The 24,487-nt window shown below is 39.1% G+C and overlaps 1 protein-coding gene and 1 long non-coding RNA gene across 18 annotated transcripts in view; one reads left to right on the forward strand and one right to left on the reverse strand.

Moving 5' to 3' along the window:
- Nucleotides 1-24,262, forward strand: part of LOC128837676 (uncharacterized) — a 68,474-nt gene extending 44,212 nt beyond the window's left edge. The window contains exons 2-4 of one of the 2 annotated variants that reach the window (XR_008445017.1): nucleotides 5,460-5,678; nucleotides 12,242-12,344; nucleotides 23,107-24,262. This is a non-coding gene — a long non-coding RNA (uncharacterized LOC128837676). The remainder of the gene's footprint in view (nucleotides 1-5,459; nucleotides 5,679-12,241; nucleotides 12,345-23,106) is intronic. The other variant, XR_008445018.1, reaches the window with a different exon arrangement.
- The window catches only part of CAMK2D (calcium/calmodulin dependent protein kinase II delta), a 263,534-nt gene that overhangs the window by 38,865 nt on the left and 200,182 nt on the right, over nucleotides 1-24,487 (reverse strand). For 5 of the 16 annotated variants that reach the window (XM_054028973.1, XM_054028971.1, XM_054028970.1 and 2 more), the window contains 4 exons: nucleotides 24,270-24,302; nucleotides 19,313-19,372; nucleotides 17,661-17,702; nucleotides 14,909-14,957 (listed from right to left, as the gene is read on the reverse strand). In XM_054028973.1, the coding sequence (XP_053884948.1) occupies nucleotides 14,909-14,957; nucleotides 17,661-17,702; nucleotides 19,313-19,372; nucleotides 24,270-24,302 (184 nt within the window). The remainder of the gene's footprint in view (nucleotides 1-14,908; nucleotides 14,958-17,660; nucleotides 17,703-19,312; nucleotides 19,373-24,269; nucleotides 24,303-24,487) is intronic. The other 11 variants (XM_054028975.1, XM_054028976.1, XM_054028974.1 and 8 more) reach the window with 3 other exon arrangements.

A 24,487-nucleotide genomic window follows, 5' to 3' on the forward strand; every position in this document is an offset into this window, starting at 1 on the left:
CCACGTCACCAGAAACATCCCCCTAATCCATGTGAAATAATTCTGTTCCATACAAGGATTGCTTTTCTTATGTCAGGCTTATCACACAAGGTTTCATTCTACTCTTCTGCACAGACATTTTACACAATGGAATTGGACTTTACCCAGCCTTCAAGGCAGATTTCAGGAATGACTTCCTTGGAGCATTAATCTGCCACACAGATGACTTACTCTTTTCCAGAAATATTAATAGCTATTTACTATAGTAAATGATGCTGCTTTAACTAAGGAACAAAACAATCAAATGCAAGACCCACCCAAACCATAGTATTTAAACAACAACAAAAATAATGGTCAATCTAGGCCAGATCGCAAAGGTCTTTTGTCTGACTGTGAGATGGGGTGCCATCTCAACTGATGGTATCTCTCAACTTACACAGCACAGAGGAAGGAGTGGATTGGAAAGGCTCAGACTCATGCGAGTGACTCTGTGAGTTTACATTTTCCATGGACTTGGCCGCTGAATTGATGGAAAGAAACACAACATATGAACAAACAAAGATGAAGAGGTAGAGCATGATCAGAATCCTCAGTAGACACTGACAGCAGGAGCGGCTGCTGGGGCACAGCAAAGATGGTGACCAGTGAGATGAAGAAGCAATGGAAGAAGAGGAGTGGTGAGCAGAACATAACCTCTCCATGTCACCCTCCTTTTTGAAAGCTGTATGTGGGGCATGGAGATGTGAGGAAAGAAAAAAAAGAAGGCCAAAAAAACAGTAATTTAATCACAAACAAATTGATAAAATATCTGAACACAAAAATCACATTAACAATGCATTTTAGGGAAATGAGGATTGAGGTCAAGGAAAAGGAGACAGTGGTATCAACAAATGTCTCTGTTCAGATGCCAGTGCTAAGTGTCAATCCCTTTAATTGGATACTGTGATGTAATTGGTTTGAAAAGAGCCATACTCTTATATTCTTTGGGTCTGAAAAGACTAGTTTTGTGAAAATAATAAGTAAGCTAAACAACAAACAATATATAATTCAACCTGCTTAATTTAAATTGGTTTATTCATAGAATTTTAAACCAGAATAAAATGAATTCAAATTAACAAATCATATGTAAGCATTTCCTAAATGGATTACATATAAAAGGTACCCACCATATGGACAAATTGAGCAGCACAGATGAACCAGAATTTATCTGCTTTGAAAATGCCCTGAAGCTCAGCACTTTTGCCTATGGGAAATCAATCCATCCTCAGGGACAAACCATCATGAGAAATCTAGATATCCAGACCATTTCACATTCAACAAATCACCTCTCTAAAGCTTAGGTGTATTACTGGCAAAAATAAAGAAGGTATTCTACAATATTAGTGAGAAAACATATCTACCATTCTTACACTGGAGAGATGCTGTTGATGTGTTTGGGCCTCATAATCTACCTTCATAAAAGGAGGAGAAATCCCACAGGTATTCCTGTCAGATGCCCTTTACTGAGCTAAATTTGAAAACTCATCTTCATTTCCACAGCAGCAATTATTTCCAGGTCCCTTTACTACTACTTGGATGTCAACATAATCTATAGTTACAGTGATGTCCTTATGTGTCCAAGTGCCCTAAACTGGTACAAAGGGTTCCATGCACAACATTTGTCCCAGTATATATTTTTAGAAGTCTTGCGCTTTACCATTGTCTTATAAAGAAAGTTTCTATTAAAAATTCACTTTTAAAAACACATACCTGTACATGGCTATGGTTTGATGACCTACATTTAGTTGCAGTATTATTTTTAAATGGAAACTATTACATTAAAATGTATGAAAAATGAACTCTTGCTCTGGTTTCACTGCCTCCAAATTACAGAAATACCTCCCTTCTAATACAAACCAATAGCATAAGGCCCTGACATACAACGTTAGAATATGCCCTGCACGTCTCTGATCAAGTCAAGGAGTAAGAAACTGCGCTTGAAGACAGATTTGTGAAAGCAGAACTCAGGCTGCTTTTTAAAATATTCAAACCTCTTAACTAACCACAATGCCTATATACATTCACACACGCACACATGCACGTGCACACACATGGTCTGCATAAAAGGAATCCTCCAGGAAAATTAAGTCTTGCACAGATTCATAGTGCCCACATATCTGTAATGCTGTCTGTAAACACTCAAATTAATAACCTTCGAAATAAACAAATTAATTGACGACAAATTAAAAGATTTGTGCGTATCACAAGTTGAGTATATCCCACTGCATTCTGGTTGCTGCTCCATATGTGTGCAAATGGGTGGGGTAGGGGAAGACCTATGTATATGTGCACAAGAGAAAACCACAATTCTGCTGCCTGTTCAGTTTGTGCACAGTGTAAAAAGAATGGGGGCATGTTAAGTACCTTCAAGCACTTGTAACACTCTAAAGTGGGCATGCCAGGTTAGGAGTGGGCCCAGAACATTTTTACATATGCTGCATCTCTAGAAATAAGCCGGGTGTAACTTCTCAGTGTGCTCTTCCCAGAATCCCCGAAGGCATCCTAACTTTTTCTCTTCTCCATAGGCAGAAAGTTTCCAGCCTTAGCCTCTATTGTGGTCAGCCTCTACAAATCCCTTAAAGTGGCAGTGACTACAAAAGTCACAATATATTAGCAAGATATGCCAGGTTATGGGACCTTGCATAATGCAAAGCTGCTGTTCCCCTGTCTCATTCTAGTAGTCAGAACAAGTGGATCCCATCACCTTTAATCCATGATATAAAATAGTTTGAATATCACTTCAAGGGATAGAAGGAATAACGGGTATAGACAAAGAGGTGCTGCCAGGAGCAACCCTAGGAACAGGCAAACACAAATATACTCAAACTGGCTGAAGGTTTATATTTGTTATTTAAATGAATAATAAATAAATTAATAATAATAATACTCCCTATATTGGACTAAGTTTGTGTACTGTGTTAGGAGCAGGATGGGAATCATAGAATCTCAGGGTTGGAAGGGTCCTCAGGAGGTCATCTAGTCCAACCCCCTGCTCAAAGCAGGACCAATCCCCAACTAAATCATCCCAGCCAGGGCTTTGTCAAGCCTGACCTTAAAAACCTCTAAGGATGGAGATTCCACCACTCCCTAGGTAACCCATTCCACTGCTTCACCACCCTCCTAGTGAAAAAATGTTTCCTAATATCCAACCTAACCTCCCACACTGCAACTTGAGACCATTACTCCTTGTTCTGTCATCTGCTACCACTGAGAACAGCCTAGATCCATCCTCTTTGGAACCCTCTTTCAGGTAGTTGAAAGCAGCTATCAAATCCCCCCTCATTATTCTCTTCTGCAGACTAAATAATCCCAGTTCCCTCAGCCTCTCCTCATATGTCATGTGCTCCAGCCCCCTAATCATTTTTATTGCCCTCTGCTGGACTCTTGCCACATTTTCCACAATTTTTCCTTCTTGTAGTGTGGGGCCCAAAACTGGACAAACGGGAATGATCATGTCCCTCCATTTGCTGGCAATGCTCCTACTTATACAGCCCCAAATGCTGTTCACCTTCTTGCAACAAGGGCACAATGTTGAGACATATCCAGATTCTCGTCCACGGTAACCCCAAGGTCCTTTTCTGCAGAACTGCTGCCTAGCCAGTCGGTCCCTAGTCTGTAGTAGTGCATGGGATTCTTCCGTCCTAAGTGCAGGACTCTGCACTTGTCCTTGTTGAACCTCATCAGATTTCTTTTGGCCCAATCCTCCAATTTGTCTAGGTCCCTCTGTATCCTATCCCCACCCTCCAGTGTATCTACCACTCCTCCCAGTTTAGTGTCATCTGCAAATTTGCCGAGGGTGCAGTCCACGCCATCCTCCAGATTATTAATGAAGATATTGAACAAAACCAGCCCCAGGACCGACCCTTGGGTCATGCCGCTTGATACTGGCTGCCAACGAGACATGGAGCCATTGATCACTACCCATTGAGCCCGATGATCTAGCCAACTTTCTATCCACCTTATAGTCCACTCATCCAGCCCATACTTCTTTAATTTGCTGGCAAGAATACTGTGGGAGACCGTATCAAAAGCTTTGCTAAAGTCAAGGAATAACACGTTCACTGCTTTCCCCTCATCCACAGAGCCAGTTATCTCAACATAAAAGGCAATTAGGTTATAGTCAGGCATGACTTGCCCTTGGTGAATCCATGCTGATTGTTCCTTATCACTTTCCTCTCCTTGGAGTGCTTCAAAATTGATTCCTTGAGGACTTGCTCCATGATTTTTCCAGGGACTGAGGTGAGGCTGACTGGCCTGTAGTTCCCTGGATTTTCCTTCTTCCCTTTTTTAAAGATGGGCACTACATTAGCCTTTTCCAGCCATCCGGGACCTCCCCCGATCGCCATGAGTTTTCAAAGATAATGGCCAGTGGCTCTGCAATCACATCAACCAACTCCTTTAGCACCCTTCGGATGCAGCGCAGCCGGCCCATGGACTTGTGCTCGTCCAGCTTTTCTAAATAGTCCTGAGCCACTTCTTTCTCAGGAATGATACCTGCTGAGTCTAATAGGAACTTGTACAGTATTCCTGAACAGACTGATGCTAAACAATGAGAAAAACAACATCAGAAGAGGATTCCTCAAGTCACTGCTTCCATTCAGAACTCTTCATAATCTGCCCCAATATATATGTATCTTATCAGGTATTCTACTGGAACACACAAGCAAACTTTTATTGCTGCACTGTAATTAACTGGCAAAATGTTAGAGAGTCCCTCCAGCAGCAATGTTAATGAAACACGGACATTTCAAAATTTTTCATTTTCAATCAACAATACATCAGCTCCAGTTAGATCAGCTATTCCACATATTTATTCTCCATCAAATTATTAAATGGTATTTTGCATTTTATATCTCAACAGCCTCAGTGACAATAATATTCTTCATTATCCTTTGGGGCAAGAGGGATAAGTGGGTCCACAAAAGGGTCACTAAAATGTAGGAACCAATAGTGCCTAACAGGGACAACCCTGAGTAAAGAGTTGTGCCAAAGTGGGAATTTGTGGAAGAACTGTGACTCAGAGAGCCACAATGCTTCCTGGAGCTCCCCAACATGCAGAGGAGCTTGTCTCTTCACAGGTACAGCTTCCACTCTCCCTGCACACTCACCTCCTTCCTGCCCACTATGTGGTGATTACACCTGCAAGGGCGCAAGGAGGGAGAAGACTCCACACTCTGGGCAGGGGACCTCAGGAATAGCAAATGGGCCTGCCACTATCTGTAGGCACAGTCATCTTGTGCTCTCTCCACCTAATGGTACTGACTAGACTTTGTGTAGGCTGTACAACACAGCAGCATTATTGAGGTGTTTCAGATGTTTATTGTTCTCCCTTGAGAAGACTGCTTCGTGACTCCTGATAACACTTTTGTAATTAAGGTCATTAACAGGAGTTCTCTTATGTCCTTCAGCCAATTTTCCACTTTTCTCTTTAATTTAACCAGGACACAGATGACTTCTATGGGATCAGGAGCAATGGAGACCATTCCAAGGACAGGACAGCTTAGAAAATAAACAGCTATCAAGCCCTTGCTGCTCTGCCCAACAATGTTGCTGCTTAGTTTCTATTGCATTTGTTAACTGCTCCGTAGCAGAACCAGGAGCAGGACCACTCTCTCTTCTAACCTAGAATGTATTGTTATTATCCTTCATATCAGGAAACAGTGAGTATAAAGGGTATATAAACCTTTGTTAATTTTGATATTAAACAATCAAATAAACAATCTTAAGCAAAACATTTTTTATTTACGTTCTCTTATAACTGCATTCCTGGATGAGCTAAGTTTCCAACAAACTTTTATAGTTAAATTATAAACCCAAGAAAATATGGGCGTATTATATGGTATTATCTCTAATCATCAACATGGCATTATCTCTAATAGTGCAGAGGCTCAGCTATAATTAAATTATATAGTTAATGAGGTTAGTTGCTAAACTACACAGAATGGTTTGAAGGAGGATATTACGAATAAAATAAATTACACTGCAACTATTTTTCTTCACATCAATTGCAGATAAACTTAATTGTTCTTCAAGCTATTGCTTTCCATTAACTGAAATCATTATCATTATGCTGTTATTTAAACTGAGAAGTTACTGATTGCCAATATACCTGAAGCATGCTCAAGTCAAGGTAAATCACACACTAAAATTTTGAGAACAGAAGGCAACATCAGTGACTTAATTAAAGTTAGTTCTAGATCATATACTACTACAAAGCATAATCTACAATTAGATTGTAATTAGCTATGCATGTGTGTGAACCTGAGGGGAAGAGAGCACAGGAAATCTGCTCCCCACCCCTTGTACAACGCGTGAAAAAATTTACCCAAGTGCAGAGGGCCAGCGTAAGCCCTATGAACCTCTTGAGCGGTTCCAGTCTCTCCAGATGTAGTGGAAAAGGGAGTGGAGAGAACAATAGGCAGTGTTAACACTGCTGAGCAGGCGTAAGGAGTACACATGATGAAACCTTTCCAAGATAGTAGGAGGGGTCTTCTCCCATGGGTACTCAAAAAAGTCTATAATGCCTCATGCTAGGGCAATGCACATCCCTGCCTCTCCTACTGAGTGGTTGTGGCTTTACAGTCACAATCTAGTATTCAGTGAAACTCTGAGGACATTTGCCCTGGTTTTGATTAGGACTATCACTCCCTTGACAAGTGAGGGGTTAACTGTAACAAAGCTCCCAAGATCCCATTTACTGCTACAGCTAGTATCAAGTCATCTGCATTTTTGAAATCTCATTGTAGTCTGAAAAGTCGTTATGTGAAAAAGGCACATCTTGTTAGGTTTTACATCTGCTCCATGTGCATACAGAATTGTATCTGTTGCCTTCAATGACTAACAACTTCTTAGTACTTTGTTCCCTGTGTTTTACCTGCAAAGTCAACACAGCTAAGAAAGAGTGAGCTACTGATTCAGCTGGGAGAGACGATTATATTCCTTCTGACAAATCATCAGCACAATTGTTTTCTAAGTTCCAATTCTAGCGCTAACAAGTTATACTTGGGGGATCTCATTGTCTTCTTGAAGGCAATAAGGTTCCACAAGCACCATCGATGAGATAATTTTCTTACTGGTGATGTTGCTTGAGAAGAAAATAACCAACCTTGATTTTCAGGCCTACGATTCATTTTGCAAGGCTGAGAGTTAGAAAAAATTTTTTTTACTTGTAAAATGAACATATTTGGTATTAGAGAGGCAAGGTGGATATTAGAGAGCCACCTTGTCTCTCTAATATCCTGTGACCAACACAGCTATAACAACATTGCATACATATTTGGCATGGAAGTAAATGAGAAATGAAAAATGGGGACTCCATAATATACTTTTTACAGAATCAAACCACACTTCAAGAAAATGGATTTAACCTATTCCAAAATTAAGTGTTAATTTTGGCTTTCTAAAATATCTCCTACTGGAGTATCCACTATAATTCCCATAGTCTCTGCAAATATTTTTTATCATGACTGAAGCAAAAACAATAAAACTACATGGGCCAGGAGAACAATTTGATAAGTGACATCATGGAAGTGAGAATTTTCCTTTTTTGAACATGCCTTCTGCTGAAGTTCAAGAGTATTTTTATGACCTTTTTACATACTGCCCTTTCTTCTGTAGCTCTTCCCTACATACCTACCATGCCCTCATACACTTGTTCTGTGTGCTACAGACATCTGAAACACCCCGAGACCTACGTAGAAAAAACATGGGACTTTGTTTTTTATTTACACTTAATGTCATGTGATGACCAACTTGTGTTACCTGTATTAACCCAACAACTTTTTTCAGGGATTTCTTTCTTTTGGAAACAGTGAGAGTATAAAAACAAAATCTAACTACAGTACTTCATTTAGGCCTCTTCTTTATTTTCAAGTGGACAGTGACACACTAAGCAAACCTGTACAATTGGGAATTTTCTGGAGCTATACTGGTTTCTAAAATAACAGGGCAAAAGGAACTTCTGTATTCTGCATTACAAGTCAATAATTAGATTGTTCAGCCATCTCTGACTACTGCATCAAGGGTAGTATGATGTTCATCCTCCAATCTTCTAACTGTGTTCTTCTCCACCATGTGTGAGACCATCTGCATCCCTACCACACAATGGTGGTGAAGATTGGGCTAAAACACTATACCACAGACATGCTCTGAGGATTGGGTTAAACCAAATTTCTGCATTGTGGCAGCCACTCTGCCTTTTCCTCTCAGCAGTCTGTTAAGACTAGTCCATGATCTACATCCAAGGTCGCAAATAAGTAGATGTAACTCAGGGCCGAAGTTTGCCAGCACGCCTGCCCTTCTGTTCCAGAGTAGCTGCCACTCTATGAAGAAACAGCAGTTGGCCCTAATGTGCCATTGTTCATTTGAGATTGGCACTGGGCTGGCAGCATGAGACATTTTCCCTATGCTAAGAGGGAGGTTTATTCCTGGTTTTTGTAACTCTAAAGTTTTGCCTAGAGGGGAATCTTTTGTGTTTTAACTCTTACTACCCTGTAAAATTATCTTCCATCCTGATTTTACAGAGGTGCTTCTTTTACTTTTTTCTTTATAATAAAGTTCTGTTTTTAAGAACCTGATTTGTTTTTAGTGTCCTAAAAACCCAAGGGTCTGGTCTGTGCTCACCTTGTCTACCTATTTGGTTGGTATATTACTCTCAAGTCTCCCCAGGAAAGTGGGTGAAGGGGCTTGGGGGGATATTTTGGGGAAACAGGAACTCCACGTGATCATTTTCCTGAACCTTTGTCTAACTCACTTGGTGGTGGCAGCGATACCATCCAAGGACAAGGAATTTGTGCCTTGGGGAAGTTGTTAACCTAAGCTGGTGAAATATAAGCTTAGGGGGTCTTTCATACGGGTCCCCACATCTGTACCCCAGAATTCAGAGTGGGGAGGGAACCCTGACACACGTGTAGGTGTTTTCTTTGGAAGTGGGTAGATCTCCTGATAGGAAGTATGGGTTGCTTATTTGCACCTGTTGTCAGATTTGTATTCAGCGGGTTGTTTTCATTCCTCATAATCCTCCACAGTTTTATGGGAGCTATAGGTGCCACCACATATAAATTAGATGTTAAAGTACAGCAGAGACGACCACTAATGATGTGTGGTTGTGTTCATCTCCGAATCAATGAGATGCATATGCCAACTTCTGTCCCAAATTGTTGCATACTACTCTACTGATGCGAGAATACCAGCCCGGGAATGAGGTGAATAGAACATTTGCCTCGGCTTCCAGGAGGTTCCTGCTAGCCTCTGGATCAAGGCAGTGCAGGAAGTAAACTTTTACTTTAAATGTTCTAAATGAGACTGGTATGTTAGGCCAAGGTCCAATTTGACTCTTCAGTTAGTGACCTCTGGCTGGAAAGGGAGTGAACGATCCTCAACACAAATTGTAAGGGGCCGATTGGCCAGGCAATTATTCAGATGGAAGGTTGCAGCCACCTTCTTAAGACTCATTTAATGCAAGTCTCCACTGATGAAGCTAAGTAGCCAGAGCGTTCATGTCCCTGCTGAATCACTCTTAGATATTTTGTAGATTACTACCCATGTTGGTAGGTCATAAGTATATATGTTGACAAGGAGAGGCACTAGAATGGATCCTTGCAGGAGCGCATTACGAAGACTCCAAAGCCAAATGATGGTCTCCAGCTTGCAAGATGAAGCTCCATTTTGTTATTTCCATGATGAACCACACCATAGGCTTACAGGAAATAGTCTGCAGAAACTTAGTGGTCAGCCCCACATGCTAGACAGTGTTGAATGCAGCTGACAAGCCTGCCAGAACGGCACAAAGGCATGTTCAATATCTTGTGTTAGGTGATCTTAGGTGCACCATCTGTCAGGCTCTAGGTTCTAGGCAGTCAGGCCTGGTGGTTGGAGTAGTGGTTGAGGACGGGTACCAAGAGTCAAAGCTGGAGGCAGAGTCAGGACCAGCTGAGGGCAGTGTTAAACCAGAATCCAGGGACGGGCCATGGATAAGAACTGGGGTCAGAGTCCATAGATAAGCCAAATCAGGATTATAGTCGGAGTCCGGATGTAGGTCAAAGCAGGGCTGGAGTCAGTCCAATGGTCTAGGGGGGAGAAGGCAGGGGCAGGGCTGGAGTGGGTCAGAAACAGGGCTGGAGCAAGGTTGGAATAGGGTACAGACAAGTCTGAAGTGGGCTGGAACAAGGCTTGGGCAAGGCTGGGGCAGAAACAGGGATAGGATTGAAGGCAAGCTCAAACCTTAGGGCACCTGTAACACTGCGAGGCAGCAGGAGAGTTCCTAGCTGAGTAGTGATGTTGAACAGATTAAGGCTGTGTCTACACTGCTACTTTCAGCGCTAAAACTTTAGTCGTTCAGGGGTGTGAAAAAACACTCCTGAGGGACAAAAGTTTTAGCGCTGAAAAGTGCCAGTATAGACGGCGCTTTATCGCCGGGAGCCTGGCTCTCGGTGATAAAGCTACCACCGCTTGTTCAGGGTGGGTTTTTTTTTTTTTTTAAATTGCCGGGAGAGTTCTCCCTTGGCAATAAAGTTTGTCTACACTGCCCATGTCACAGTGCTGCCGCGCTGTAACGTCGGCAGTGTAGGCATCCACTCTCACTGCAAGTTAGGGCAATACCTGTGCCTGGGGGGTAATTTGACCTCAGCCCTGCTCAGGGATAGGCATGCCTGAGTGATGAGTCATTGCAGGCTCTGCTTTGAGGGATAAGTTGGTGTAGTTGAGTTGCCCCAGCATGCCTTTGAGATGAGTCACTGAAGGCTCTGCTGGAGGGGTGAGTCTTTGTAGCTGAGTGAACAGCCCTGGTCTGTCTACGGGTTTGCCTTACATTCTCCTTGTCTGAAGTCAGCCTGAACAAAGGGCAGTTGTGGCTTGATAACCTCACTGATGTGCATCAGAATCAGTCTCTCTCAGAATCATAAGCTTATATGTAACACAACGGAGAGAAATGGGTCAATAGCTCTTAAAATCTTCCAATGCTTCTCCTGGTTTTGGAATGGCTATGACCTTTGCCCTGTGCCACATTTTTGGGATGCTGTTGTCCTGGAATCATCAATTAAGGAATTTGAGCAGCAAGTAAAGAAGGAAGGTGAGCCTAGGTGAAGAAGGAACTCATGTGAGTATTATCCAGGCCTCTGGGGAACGTGTCTACTGCCTTCTTGTGACATCCCCATGAATAGTGCACAGCAAAACGAAAGTCAATGAAGTGTTGAACACAGGCAAAGAGCAAAATGAACTGCATTTTAATGCGCACATTTTGAGTCTGAAAAGGTCTCTTCAAGTGTCAACTTGTTCAGTGGAGCTAACAGAGCAGCGTATAATTATGAATATGATTTTGAGCTTCTACAGCATCTGTGGTTAATTCTGGATAATTTATTTCCCCCCACCCACACTATATTAATAGTAAATATTTATACTACAGTAGCATCCAAAAGCTCCAATTGGGATTGGAGCCCTATTGTGTTGATTGCTGTACAAACACAGTAGAGAAAATCCCTGCCCTGAAAGGTTTACAACCCTAAACACATCTAATGGCTCATTTACACCGTAAATGACTACAATAAATGAATCCAAAGCACCTGCAGGAAATAATGGAAGCATTTACATTGCCACAGTGTTTTAAATATTTTCCAAATTTTTTCATTTTTGATCGTAATGGGGAGTCAAAGGAACTGCACCAACAATCTATCATGGATCAAAAAAACAAACAAAAACACCCCAACCTTACCTTACTGCAAATGACAATACTTTCCAAAATTAAATTTCATTAAATTAAATTTCAATTACATTCGGGAAGAAATTCTAAATCTCACTTTCCGAGCCTCTGCTGCTTTGGAGGAAAAAGCAATACACGGTTTGTTGGAACTAACCAGTATTTTTCAGAGAAATTTGTTTAGCTGTCTTTCAAAGAAGAGAATGTGAAATATTTAGCTACATTAATATGTGGATGAAAGCTTGCAAACTGGCTTATTTTTGAATTTGCACAAAGTTACATAGAGCTATTTAATTGTGATCATCTCCAGTGCCTGATTTTGAAATGTCAAGATTAACTGGCTGTTTAAAAATAGTTTTCCCATTATTCTTTTGCTCAGTAATCGGGAACAAAAATATTATTAATAATGAGATTGTGCTGCAAAAGGTGTGATCGCACACTGTGCTGGGTGTTTTTCTGATAGCCTTTTACTTAAATAAAAGGAAAAATTAAATAAAGGTTTGACTGCTTCATTACCCATTTGTTTATTAGGCCTTCTGATGAGGTTTTCGGTAATACCTGTTTGAGAGGAACTGGGCTGGTGAGATCACAGTCACATGAACTTGCAGGGACCAAAATACCTTGGAGTCATCAGGTAAGTGTCATATATTTCACGGGACTTGTAGAGGAGTAGTTATATAATAGCACCACACATGTTCCCTGGGATTTACTTAGAAATGTTGGAATGCTATTTTGTGTGAATTGAGTATTGGTGATAGGAAGGGGAAGTAAACAGGACGTTCTAAAGGGTGGGACAAGAAGCATTCTTAAGCTTGGATAGTTCCATCTGCTTTGCACAGCACTGAGTTCAGCCTAATATATTCAGGTAGCAGTGAATGCTGGATAGTTCCAATTACATTTTAAGGTAGGTGTGTTTTGAATCCATATAAAAGTTTTTCCCAAAGGGTGGAGCACACTCCCCTTGGCGGGGTGTGGGGGGAGAAAGGCATGAAGGATTAGCCAGAAAGGTAGGCAGCAGACAGTCCTCCCATTTTTCTCCAGAGGATCAGCTTTCATTGGGGGAAAAATGTGTCTAGCTATTACATTTCAACAGAAAACCTTCAGTACATGAAGATGAGCTTAACCAATTGTCTTCCTGCGTTTGCAGGGAGCATGAAACAACCACTCTAAAGTGTGAACTGCCTCATTCCTTTCAGTGGGAGCTAACTCCAATAATACTTTAAACATCAACACTGTTCACTAGTTCATTGCTCAAAGCACATAAGAAAGGAAAGAAAGTTACTTAGTTAATCAGTACCATTTGGATAGTGGAGGAAACTTACCCCAGGTTATATGGACAGGCACCTTATGTTTATGTTCCCCCTTCCGAATGGGGCATGGAGCTGGGATTATCTGTTAGTATCAGTTGCTACACTTCATTCCATCAATTCCACAATATTTCAGGGACTGGGCACTGATGGACCTGTCATCATCCTCTTTTTTTATAACTAAGTTTTTCTCTGGAGCCTACATAGGTATTTCTATCTATTGTTTGAGATGAATGATCCTGTTGAAGTGATAATATACCAAACCATACAACACTGCTTAGCAGGAGAACATTGTTACTTGACCCTGGGATAAAATTTTATAGCACACAAAATAAAAGTGAAACAGAAGCTATATACCTCATTAAGCAAAAGAACTCTGTCTAAAATAGACAATATGTAGGATATCACCAGGTTTACTGATGTTCATTTGAATGCCAGATAGTAGGACACTCCATTGTTTATGAAATAATTATTTTATCTTGTATTTCTTATTACATTTCTGACTTGGAGATACTCATGAGTCCTAAAGCATTACATTATCAGTCCCTTACTCTGGCAACACCAGTTACTTTATCAAACAAGGACATTGCATGCTCCACTATCCAGAAATAAAACAACAGTTTACCAAACATGATTTGAGCAACTGCATCCACTGAATTTGTTTCATATTCTAAAATGTTCTCTCACAGTCTTGAAGCTATTGAAAACTCCAGCATCTTTGAATCTATATTTTAATGCATATTTCTGCTAATAAACACTTTAATAGTGACACCCACAAACATAACACTTCTAGTATAGTACAGAGCAAAACCAGCCCAACACTCTAATGCAGGGGTCGGCAACCTTTCAGAAGTGGTGTGCCGAGTCTTCATTTATTCACTCTAATTTAAGGTTTTGTGTGCCAGTAATACATTTTAACGTTTTTGGACGGTCTCTTTCTAGAAGTCTATAATATATAACTAAACTATTGTTGTATGTAAAATAAATAAGGTTTTTAAAATGTTTAAGAAGCTTCATTTAAAATTAAATTAAAATGCAGGGAACCCCGGACCTGGGCAGTCTGAGTGCCATAGGTTGCCTACCCCTGCTCTAATGGTTAATTAACTGAGAAATCCCTCTTTTTCTTACCACTTCCCCTCTTATTTTTCATCATGTCCCTTCTTATTCCTGTCTCTGTTTTGTGGATCCACTATAGCTAAAATTTTGTACTTAAAGCTAAAAACCAATGTCTTGTATGAAACATATAACACACAAGCTGAATATACTGGTTTTAAACCCACAAAATGTTATTAAAATAAGAATGAATAATGTCACAGCAAAGAATTCAAAAAAGAAAAAAAAAAACTAAAAAAATAACCAAAAAGATTACAAAATTAAGAAGATTATTGTGCAGAAAATTGAAAAGAAAAGAAAAAAGTGACTGAAGTTAAGACAATTATAGGGCCAGAATACAAGAGAAGCACAAAAAAACACTGGCATCTGAACAGAAATGTTTTATAAATGTTGATCTGAAAAAATGCATTAAAAACACATGAATTAAAGCAAGCAAACAAAAAAAAATTCAAAATACCATATACAAAATGAAATCTAAAATAATATTAAATGCCATTAGTTTTTAAATCTACACTTACTACTGCCATAACTATAATTTTAAATGAGAAACTTCCTTATTCCAAAATGCTACAGAGATGGTACATGTAAAAGTTAAACTATCAAAGTCAGAACTTAACATATAGAACTTCAGCAATGAACATGATTTTCAAAAATAATAGTATGTTCTCCTTGGATTATTTAGGAACTCCCTCCATCTGACATATTAACAAAAGTTAATAAAACCTACTGAAATATATGCATGTAGCCATGATTTTGCCTTTCCAACTGTTAATCATACCTTTCACATCTTCATCTTCAATAGTCGTATTGGAACTTTCTGTTGACTCCTGTTGAGAAGTAAATATAAGTGAAATGCATAAAGTGACCTAGCATATTATTCATGCACCTATGAAAATTACACTTGGTATTGTACAGATCATGCAAAGCCTTGAAGCAGGCTATGTGGATGTAATTCACAAACAAATGGCCACAGGGATTGAGATGTTTGTACCTGAAACTAAATGTCAATAATTTTCATCCATTTCAAATGGGAACATTTTTATTAAGCGTATTTCTGGCTGTCCAGTTTTTGAATGTCCATGGATGTACGGGGAAATATAAAAATATCTTCATGAAAATGAGTTAGTTTTTTTTTTTTTTACTTTCTATTAGACAGAGTATGTCTGAACTGTTATATGAATTACGTCAGTCAAATATTAGAACTTGCCATTTTAAGCTTAGTGAATATCAACTGTGTAAAATAAGTCATTCCATTTGAGCTTTTAAGTATAAAGTAAGAAGAATGCTGCATTTCACAATTTACAGTAATTCTTCTGCTGATATAAGAACTGATGCAATAAACTGAAAGACACCCATTTATTTCAATAAGAATTGGGTCAAACCCATGATTGCATTTTTATATTCTCCTTGTACCAAAAATTTTGAAAGAGAGAGCAAGTTACTGGAGAGGCCCACAAGAATGCTCCTAGATCATCTAAGATATCTTTGAAGAAATATTCTTTAACCAACCAGCCACACAAAGGAATGACTTGTCCATCAGACAGTTGTATTGAAATCTTTGCAGTGTTAAAAGGCAAGGCTACTTATCACAATTTTTATAAGATATTAAAAATGTGAAAAATTAGGGAGCACACTTAAAAGGACACTGTCAAAGCTAGTAGGCAAAAAATGTGACCTTCTCTTTTTCTCCTAATTTTTTTTGTAGAAGATCTATCTTTATGATTTTTAAAAATAAATGCTTTGTTGCCAATAAAAAAAGTAAAAAATACTTTTACAGCAGCGAAATACTCATAGCCAGTTTACTTCTGAGACAGAAGGGAAAAAAATAAGATTTGTTTCAAGCTTCCAAAGAGTTACTATACACATTAATTAATTAAATGAAAAATCACAAAACATCTAACAGTGTCCTTTTGTCTACTATGATTTCACAATGACAAGTCAAAGAAAAGTTTCAGAATGGTTAATGCATTATTCAAATGTAAAAGAACAAAATTATATGCATCAATAAACAAACTACACTAATCAATCCACACATACAAACCAAGCTAAATAAACCATCATGCTTTTCCTATTGTGAATGGTGTTAGACTATTCACTCCACACAATGGACATACCATGCTCTATCATATATAGTATCTAGAAGAAAATAAAAACCACACACACACACACACACACACAAGCAGGAAACATCATGCACAAGCTCACACGAGAGATGTGCCAGTAATATGGAAGCATCCACTCCAGTTGTCATGCTAAAATATTTGTTTTTGCAGATAATGAAATTTAATAGTAACTTTCCCCATAAGTGGTTTTCCTGTCCATGTTATGACTTTTTGGGATATAAAATATCTAAATTGCTATGAATATATAATAAAGTCAAGTAGATGTAGTCATGCCAAAGAGCTCCAGTGTTTTGGTTTTTTGTTTCCCTTTGCTGAGCTTTAGTAAAGATTTGACTAAAATTAAAATGATGGCGGTACACTACCTATTAATAAAACATGGGAGATGAAATATGGACCAGGGGTGCAGAGAGTAGTTGGTACAGGAGTGAAATGAGCATCACAACTTATTCTTACCCACAAAGTATAAAATAAATAATCAAACGAAGAAGAGATACGACTACAAATATGCACAGTTAACACTTTTTCCATGCTTGTGAAATGCCTGCCTCTGATATTTTCCACTAAGACTCAAACCTTTGCAAATACAGTGTTGAGTGATCACAAGTAATTACACTAGATAAATGTGACAACAATCCTTTGGGAACTTTAAAATTCTCAGCATACCCATTTATCTGTTTAAATAAGTGAAATCTGCATATGAAAACTAGGAACATGTATCACAAATGACAATATTCCCTAACCCTTTTCAAGTCCACGCAGGGAGAAAAAATTACCAAACGTTATAGAAACCAGATACCAAACACAACCATCACAGCACACAGAAAAAAAAATGAGAAAAATGCATCAAATCAAGATTTATGAATTCAAAAGAGCTTCTTGCCACTTCAAGTGTTAGCTTCTTTTGAAACTGCAAGATGATGTTATGGAGTAAATCAAAAGTTCCATGCAGAAGACATGTCACAGTATGATGCATAAGCATGCTGAGAAACAACAGATGGAAACGGTTCAAAATATGCCTTCATCTTTAGTGAAAGCTTCATACACAAGTCTTAAAAATAACCTCACTATACTCTCTTCTGAACACAATGTTCCTTTGTTTTTTTGAGAACTTAAAGTTCTTGCCTGAAGCAAGAGATGTACAACACACCATGGACCTGGTTCCTCAGGGTGCTGGGCGCTCTCATCGCCTACAGACATCCACAGGAGCTGAGGGAGCCAGCAGCTAGGAAGAAAGCATTCAGCGAGAACAAGCCACAGATGAATTAGGCCCAAGAGGCACCAGGTGCAACAGATCCAGGAATGAGATTTTCCTTACTAAGCTCCGGGTAATGGGCACATTCTGGCTTAGAATAGTGGATGAAATGTGCACTTTGGAAAAGCAAGATGGAGCTGATTCTTTCTGAATACCTTATTTCCATCAGGGTTGTGGATTACTGTAGTTTGGGGCTCCTGAGTGAGAACAAAATAAAGAGAAAAACAGTTCTCATTGGTAAATACATTCACATTAGTGTGAGGGAGCGCGAGAAGAGCCAGCAGACAAGTGCTAAACAGTGACAAGAGCTAAAGCAAATGTTAACTGCTGACAAAAGATGAAACAATGTCTCTAATAAAGATTCCTCGACTGACAAGCTAGCAAGGTAGGCTACCTTACCTACTGCAGCGGCATGCAAAGACCTTATTCATGATCAACACACACACAGGGCTTTGAAGCTCTGGAGAGGCAGCTGAAGAGGCACCGTGTTTCACAATGTCTCATATCAGATACATTGTCCCTTTTGGCCTGACCCTGCTTTAGCTCAAAAATGATGAACTATTTTAATTTAAAAAATAGTGTATGCTTATTACTAAAGCAAAAATGAACACAAATCAAAATAAAGATGGGCTGAGCAGATTCAGAAAGATTTGGGTACCTCTAAACACAAACAGTGTTTGGAAGTACAGGGGTTATATCCAGTCTGTTGCCCATTTGAACAGCGGAGATACCAACTATGATGGAAGTTCTTGATGCCATTTCAAAGTTTAACTCCCCTCTTGCTTCCCTTAAAATGCCAGTTAGCTGGCACAGGAACAAGCTGCAGCAATTGTAACTTTTTAATGCACTCTCGGAGGTCTGGGAATACCTGATGGAGTTGAGGACTCAGGTACATACCATAAAACCTGTAAACTACTGCTCTGAAATGACTTGACTTAATGCAGGCTTCCATGGGAGCTGCACATACAAATCTATGGGCAGAATTTGTCCTTATGTTTATATTAAAGAGCAGAAGCATTTCTTCAGAGCTATGTACCAAAGTACATGAGAAGTAATACTGCTTAAATTTCGGTAATTAAATAGTAGCATGTGTGTTCGTAAGCCTTCCTCCATAGCATATTCTTAAGAAATGTGACTTACTAACAGAAGCAAGATTGTGACGTAGAATATTCATGTACGCTGTCCTACTGTTTAGTAATATTCTCCCAGCAGAACTTATTATTGAGTAATGCCTGCTGCATATTTAAAGTGGCACTATACAAAAAGCTTTATAGGACTAAGGTGCCTCTTGCTCCCAGTAAGTGAAGCCTTGCAAAGTCCTGCTGTGTTGTCAGAGAATGTGGGAATGAAAATCTGAATAAGGTCTATGTTGTTGTTGCCTAGCAATAATCCTGTTAGCTCTCCTGATGTCAAAACTTGCATTAAGGCAAAAGAAAAGATAATAGGTACAATTTAAAAAATAAGTCAGCATTTAAAAGCACTGAAACAACCATCAGGTGAAGAGCTAAGGGCAACATCAAGCGCATTCTATTCACTTTCTTACACTGCATGCAAAAAATTAAACTATCGCTACCACACTACCATGTCCAGCTTTCGTGTCATGTTTTCTATTTATAAACATGTTGCTTCACAATGGACTTCCTCACAAAAAGAAAACAAAAAGTACAAACAACAAGAAAGAGAAAAATTATTCCAAATTTTTAGAAAACAAAGAATAAAAGCAAAAAAAAAAAAAAAAAAAAGGAAAAACAAACAAAAAACAGTAAAGAACTTAAAGATAGGGTGAAAAGGAAGATTCCAGGTATACCAGCGCCGGGGTAGGAATATTTTCTTTGGGGCTGGTTACCACGTTGGTTTTGTTGTTTATCTGTAGGTATGCAGAAAATAGAAATAGACAAGCCTTAGAATTCTTGGTAGCTAGCATATCTATATCTCTCTATATAGAATATCTATATACAGATATAGATAGGGAAATAAAGAGTCACAGAAAGGTCAACTTACGAACTTGAAAAAAACACTGACCACAGATTTGATAACTGGCTATAGCTTCTCCCAAAGACGCTAGTGACAGTATTTTGGACTTGCTCAAGGAAGTTCTATATAGAGCATACGCAGTTTCAGCTCTGACACTTAAATGAATGAAGAATTTCTTAATAGTGGCTATAACCAGGTAATAGGAATTCACAATTAATATGGCTTTTAGAAAGAAAATGCCTATATTTTCATTGTGATTTATTCACCAATTTACGATCATGCAACAGTGTTAAGTAATATACTATCATTTCACTTTATTTCTAGGAGAGTGTTACTAGGTTAAATGTCATTTTGTTTTCCAAGGAAGGAATCTTCAGTGGTTCAAATGTAGGTGTCATTTACACCCATATAAATCTGGAGTTACTCCACGGAAATTGGTAACTCCAGATTTATATGGGTGTCATTGAGGTCAGAATATGTACAGGTATATTAACTTTGAGATTTTTTTCAATTAAGTATTTAGTATTTCAAATGAAAAACATACATGTTTCATTTTCATTAAATGAAAAACTAATTTGCTTGTTTTTAAAAACCTCAATACTATCGTCTTCCAATCTGTTTGTGGCTGCAGTAATACCTTTTGTTTACTGTACATTGACCTTTCAGACCACAGAGCCTAAATTAAGAGTATAACTTCCAGGACTGTAGCTTCTCAACACTACTATTTTTGGCCCTGACCCTGCAAACAGTTACATATGGGAGTAGTCTTAATGACTTCAAAACATATAAGTCTTTGAAGGATTGGGCTTTTATTTGTTTCAAAAAATTATTCTCTCTCTCTCTCTCCAAGCAAGCCTTAGCAATTAATTTAAATTTCTCTGATTCTTATACCCATTTTTAAAACCCACCTTCCATAACTGCACCTGTACAATCAGGTAGGTAAATATCAAAGTGGTTGCAAAACTGGAGAGATTTTAAAAATCCAAGCCCCAAATAAAGTTTTAATACCAACTGGAAAGCTGGTTTCAATTATAACTAAAGCTTGTTGGATTCCGTTGCTGTCAAACTATTTTCAATTAAAATTACTAGGATTTTTTAAAAATATTTTTGACCAGTTCTACTTATAAGAGCAGCAGGTCAAAGCAGCAAAATGTAAGGTAGGTTATCCGCCTACAGGGTTGGCATCATTTCTAACTGTCAGGTATAGAATCTCTACGGCTCCACTGTGTCAGTACTCTGGTACTGAAAATGTAAACATTAAATGGGAAAGAAATACAATAATGCAAATCCAGACTTCTCTTCTTTCACTGATGGACATTTTGTCAATATTAAAGTAAAATTAACTACCACATTTAAAAACCAAAAGTCAAGCCCTCTGTGTCAGTCAGGCTGTTGGGGAATATTTTTCTTATATAAAAGTCTTTAGGAAATCCAAAATGTTGAAGACTTGAATAATATTTACCAGCGAGTGTAATGACATATATTGGCCTACCCCTAGACAAATGGTTCGAGCACTGGGCTGAGAGCCAACAATTTCTGAGTTCTAATTTCAGCTCATCAATCCCTCCATGGCCTTAGGTAAATCACTTAACCTCTTTGTGAGATGGGGATAATGATATTTAGGCCATGTCTACTCTTCAGATTTCCCCCAATTCTACCTGTGTACTAGTGCAATCCCTAGTACAGACTGATAAAGCTGCTGAGTAAGCTTTATTTGGGCAAATGTGCCCTAGGGGTGAAATCATGACCCCTCTGAAATCAACGGAAGCTGCTGAAGCATTGATTTTAATTGTGCCAGGATTTCACCTGAGGTGTTTGCACTGGTGGCTGCCCATCAGTTGCTGGAATCAGAGCAAATCTGAAACATAGCCAATGTCTTAGTTAGGACATGTCTAGACTAGGGAACTCTGTTCTTCTGTAACTACATCCATGTAGTTAAGATGGAAATCCCTAATACAGACACATTGCTCTAGTGCAAAATGGGCTTGCACTGGAGTTCGATTTATCCTCTAAGATACTGAAAGACACATGCCAAGCAGGGCAGTGTCTCTACATTAGGGACAATCTTGGCCTGCACTTAACTACCTTATAGGGGTTTAGTAAGGAACAATTAATGATAGAAAATGTTACTACCTGCATTCCTTACTCAGGGAAAAAACCCCACTGAATACAAGGAAATGTTGTTGTTGTTTTTTTAATTAAGACTACATACATTATGGAATAACAACAGTACACACAACCATGGATAATCATATTCTTTTTCTCTTGTAACAAGAGAAAATCACTCTCCCAAGTTGTACAACCAAAAATGAATATTCATTGACAGTTTGGCCATCAAGAGAGAAGTAATCAAAGAGCAAAAGAAAGAAGAAATGGACATATACAAAGCATATACGAGGGAGGGAATGAAAGTTTCAACAGACTTCATACAGTTCTAATCAGCAACATCAGAAATCAAATAACACGCCATAGAAGCGCTTGTCATGGAACACATAACAGACAAAGGATAACCAAATTTCAGAGAGAATTTTGCCTGAGTAAGGAGAGCAGGATTGAGCCCATACTCCCCTAGTCAAAATCCTATAAAAAGTAAACAACAACATTCATTCCACTACCATTGAGAACTGAAGAATATATATTCAAGCCTATTCATGGTACATCACGAATACAGAATTTACATTAGTACAAATGAAAAAGAGAGAATATATTGCATAGTCAAGTTATTTCGTCAGTGTGAGCACAGCTTGGCTAAACACTTCCAAACTTAAAGAAAAATGGTAGGTTTTAAATATTTTAAATCATCGTTATTGCATTTATTTTAACAGAAAGGGGAAACTATTAAAAAAGAAATTCAGCATTTTCAAACCAAATGATTAAGTGATTATGGAAAATTATTCTAAATTGGTGTACTTCTAGTTGTCAGGAAGGAAAACTTTTTTTTTTTACTAAAATTGTGGTTGCCAAGAAACACCTTTTAACTTTATATCAACCCTCTCTCTCTCTCTCTCAGAGCAAACAGTTGGGCAGGGCCATACAATCCTATGTATTAATGGTTTTTAAATATTTTTTAAAAAGTTGTATAAAACTGTGTCTCGGGATCTAAATCCTCCAAGCCAGTGGTTCTCAAAGCCGGTCCGCCGCTTGTTCAGGGAAAGCCCCTGGCGGGCCGGGCCAGTTTGTTTATCTGCCACGTCCACGGGTTCAGCCGATCGCGGCTCCCACTGGCTGCGGTTCGCCGCTCCAGGCCAATGGGGGCTGCAGGAAGGGTGGTCAGCACATCCCTTGGCCTGCGCCGCGTCCCGCAGCCCCCATTGGCCTGGAGCGGCGAACCACGGCCAGTGGGAGCTGTGATCAGCCGAACCTGCGGATGCGGCAGATAAACAAACTGGCCTGGCCCGCCAGGGGCTTTCCCTGAACAAGTGGCGGACCGGCTTTGAGAACCACTGCTCCAAGCAATCTATGTGGTGTTTCAGCAGACTGTAAGAGCTGGCACGCAGGGTGTTTGGGATGCTGAAAATATCCCACCCTATCTGGTAAATGGCCTGTACTTTTGTATTAAAATGAACTGTTCTCTTGCATGAAACATTGTATCCAGCTAGATGATGATATAGGCCATGTACCCGACAGGTATTTTCTGCTTTTCAAGGGGAGGTCTGCTTGCCCGTGGCAGAGGGACCAGTTGGAGGAAGTGGAACATTTGCTCCCTTCTACCTGGATCAGCAGAACAGAGGCATGGTGAAATGTTACCGTTGAGTAAGCTGCCTCGCAAGGATCACCACCATCATCCCAGAATTCAGAATCAATGCCAGTTAAGCAGGAGGATGGTCACTGCCTGCCTGGGGACCCTGGTGCTGGGGGAAGGGAGTCTATGTATTGGTTCTCAAGATTGGGGATCTGAGTTAGAGGTTGAGGAGGTCTTGGGATGAGGCTCTGGACTAAGAAGTGGGTTGGCTGGGGGTCTGGAGAAGGGAAGGAAGGCGGCATGTCTGCTGTGGCCTATGCTTGTAGCTTGACATTCTGATGTGAGTCAAATGACACTAAGACACTTAGAAAAACCTATTTGATACTAAAACTACAACATCCCCAAAAAGAAAATAAACAACCATCCTTCCATTTGATTTCAAGGGACAATAAAAATATACAAAGCAGGGTTTTGAAAATCACCTTTAAATGCCCTAAATACTGGATATGTGCTTAGTCAAAGCTGGAATCAATAAAAGTGGCTCTGGCAGTGAATTTATTTATTTATATACATTTTTTTTTACAGAAGGGGCAGCAGGGGTAGAGAGGTGTCTCTTAATGGATTCCTGATGTTGAACCGTATGCATACTATATGAGTAAAAGCTCTAGCAATTTCCCAAGTATTGCAATTTGTAATTTTTTTTTTAAGTTTCTATGTAAATAACTACACAGAGGATAATGTCTCCATTACACTTATTACTATCCATTTATTATTTTAATGTTATTAGTTTTTAATACAAGGAGATTAAAAAATTAATGGAAGACTGTAAACAAATACTTTTTTTTTTAGTGTACAAAAGACAGCTGCATTGGCCAATGTTACATCTACTTTTTTGTATTTATATTTCTATAGCTAAAAATCTTGCTTTAAGAATTGTGGAACAATTCATTACAGATGGCATATAGCACTTCTTGGCTTAGAAGTCACAAGTTTTCATGTTAAAGGTCTTGTAGCTTCTCAAGTTATGTTAACAAATTAAATGCAATTATTTGATTTCTAAGTGTGAATGTTTCACAGGAGGAAAAATCTGGCAGATAAAGATCCTCACCATCATTTGAACACTCGAACTGGACTTCCTTTTCTGAATTGACCAGTCAGAGAGAAAAGGAAAAGAAGAAAATGTGACTGGTTGGATTGAAAGTATCAATGCATGGAGTACAGTATATTTTTGTTTTCAAAAAGACAGCCTAAGCTGCGGTAGAGAAGGAAATACTTTTTTTGTGGGGGGAAGTTTCTACATGAGAAAAATGCTGAAAACAAAGACTC

Source organism: Malaclemys terrapin, chromosome 5, assembly GCF_027887155.1.
Source record: "Malaclemys terrapin pileata isolate rMalTer1 chromosome 5, rMalTer1.hap1, whole genome shotgun sequence".
NCBI lineage: Eukaryota > Metazoa > Chordata > Testudines > Emydidae > Malaclemys > Malaclemys terrapin.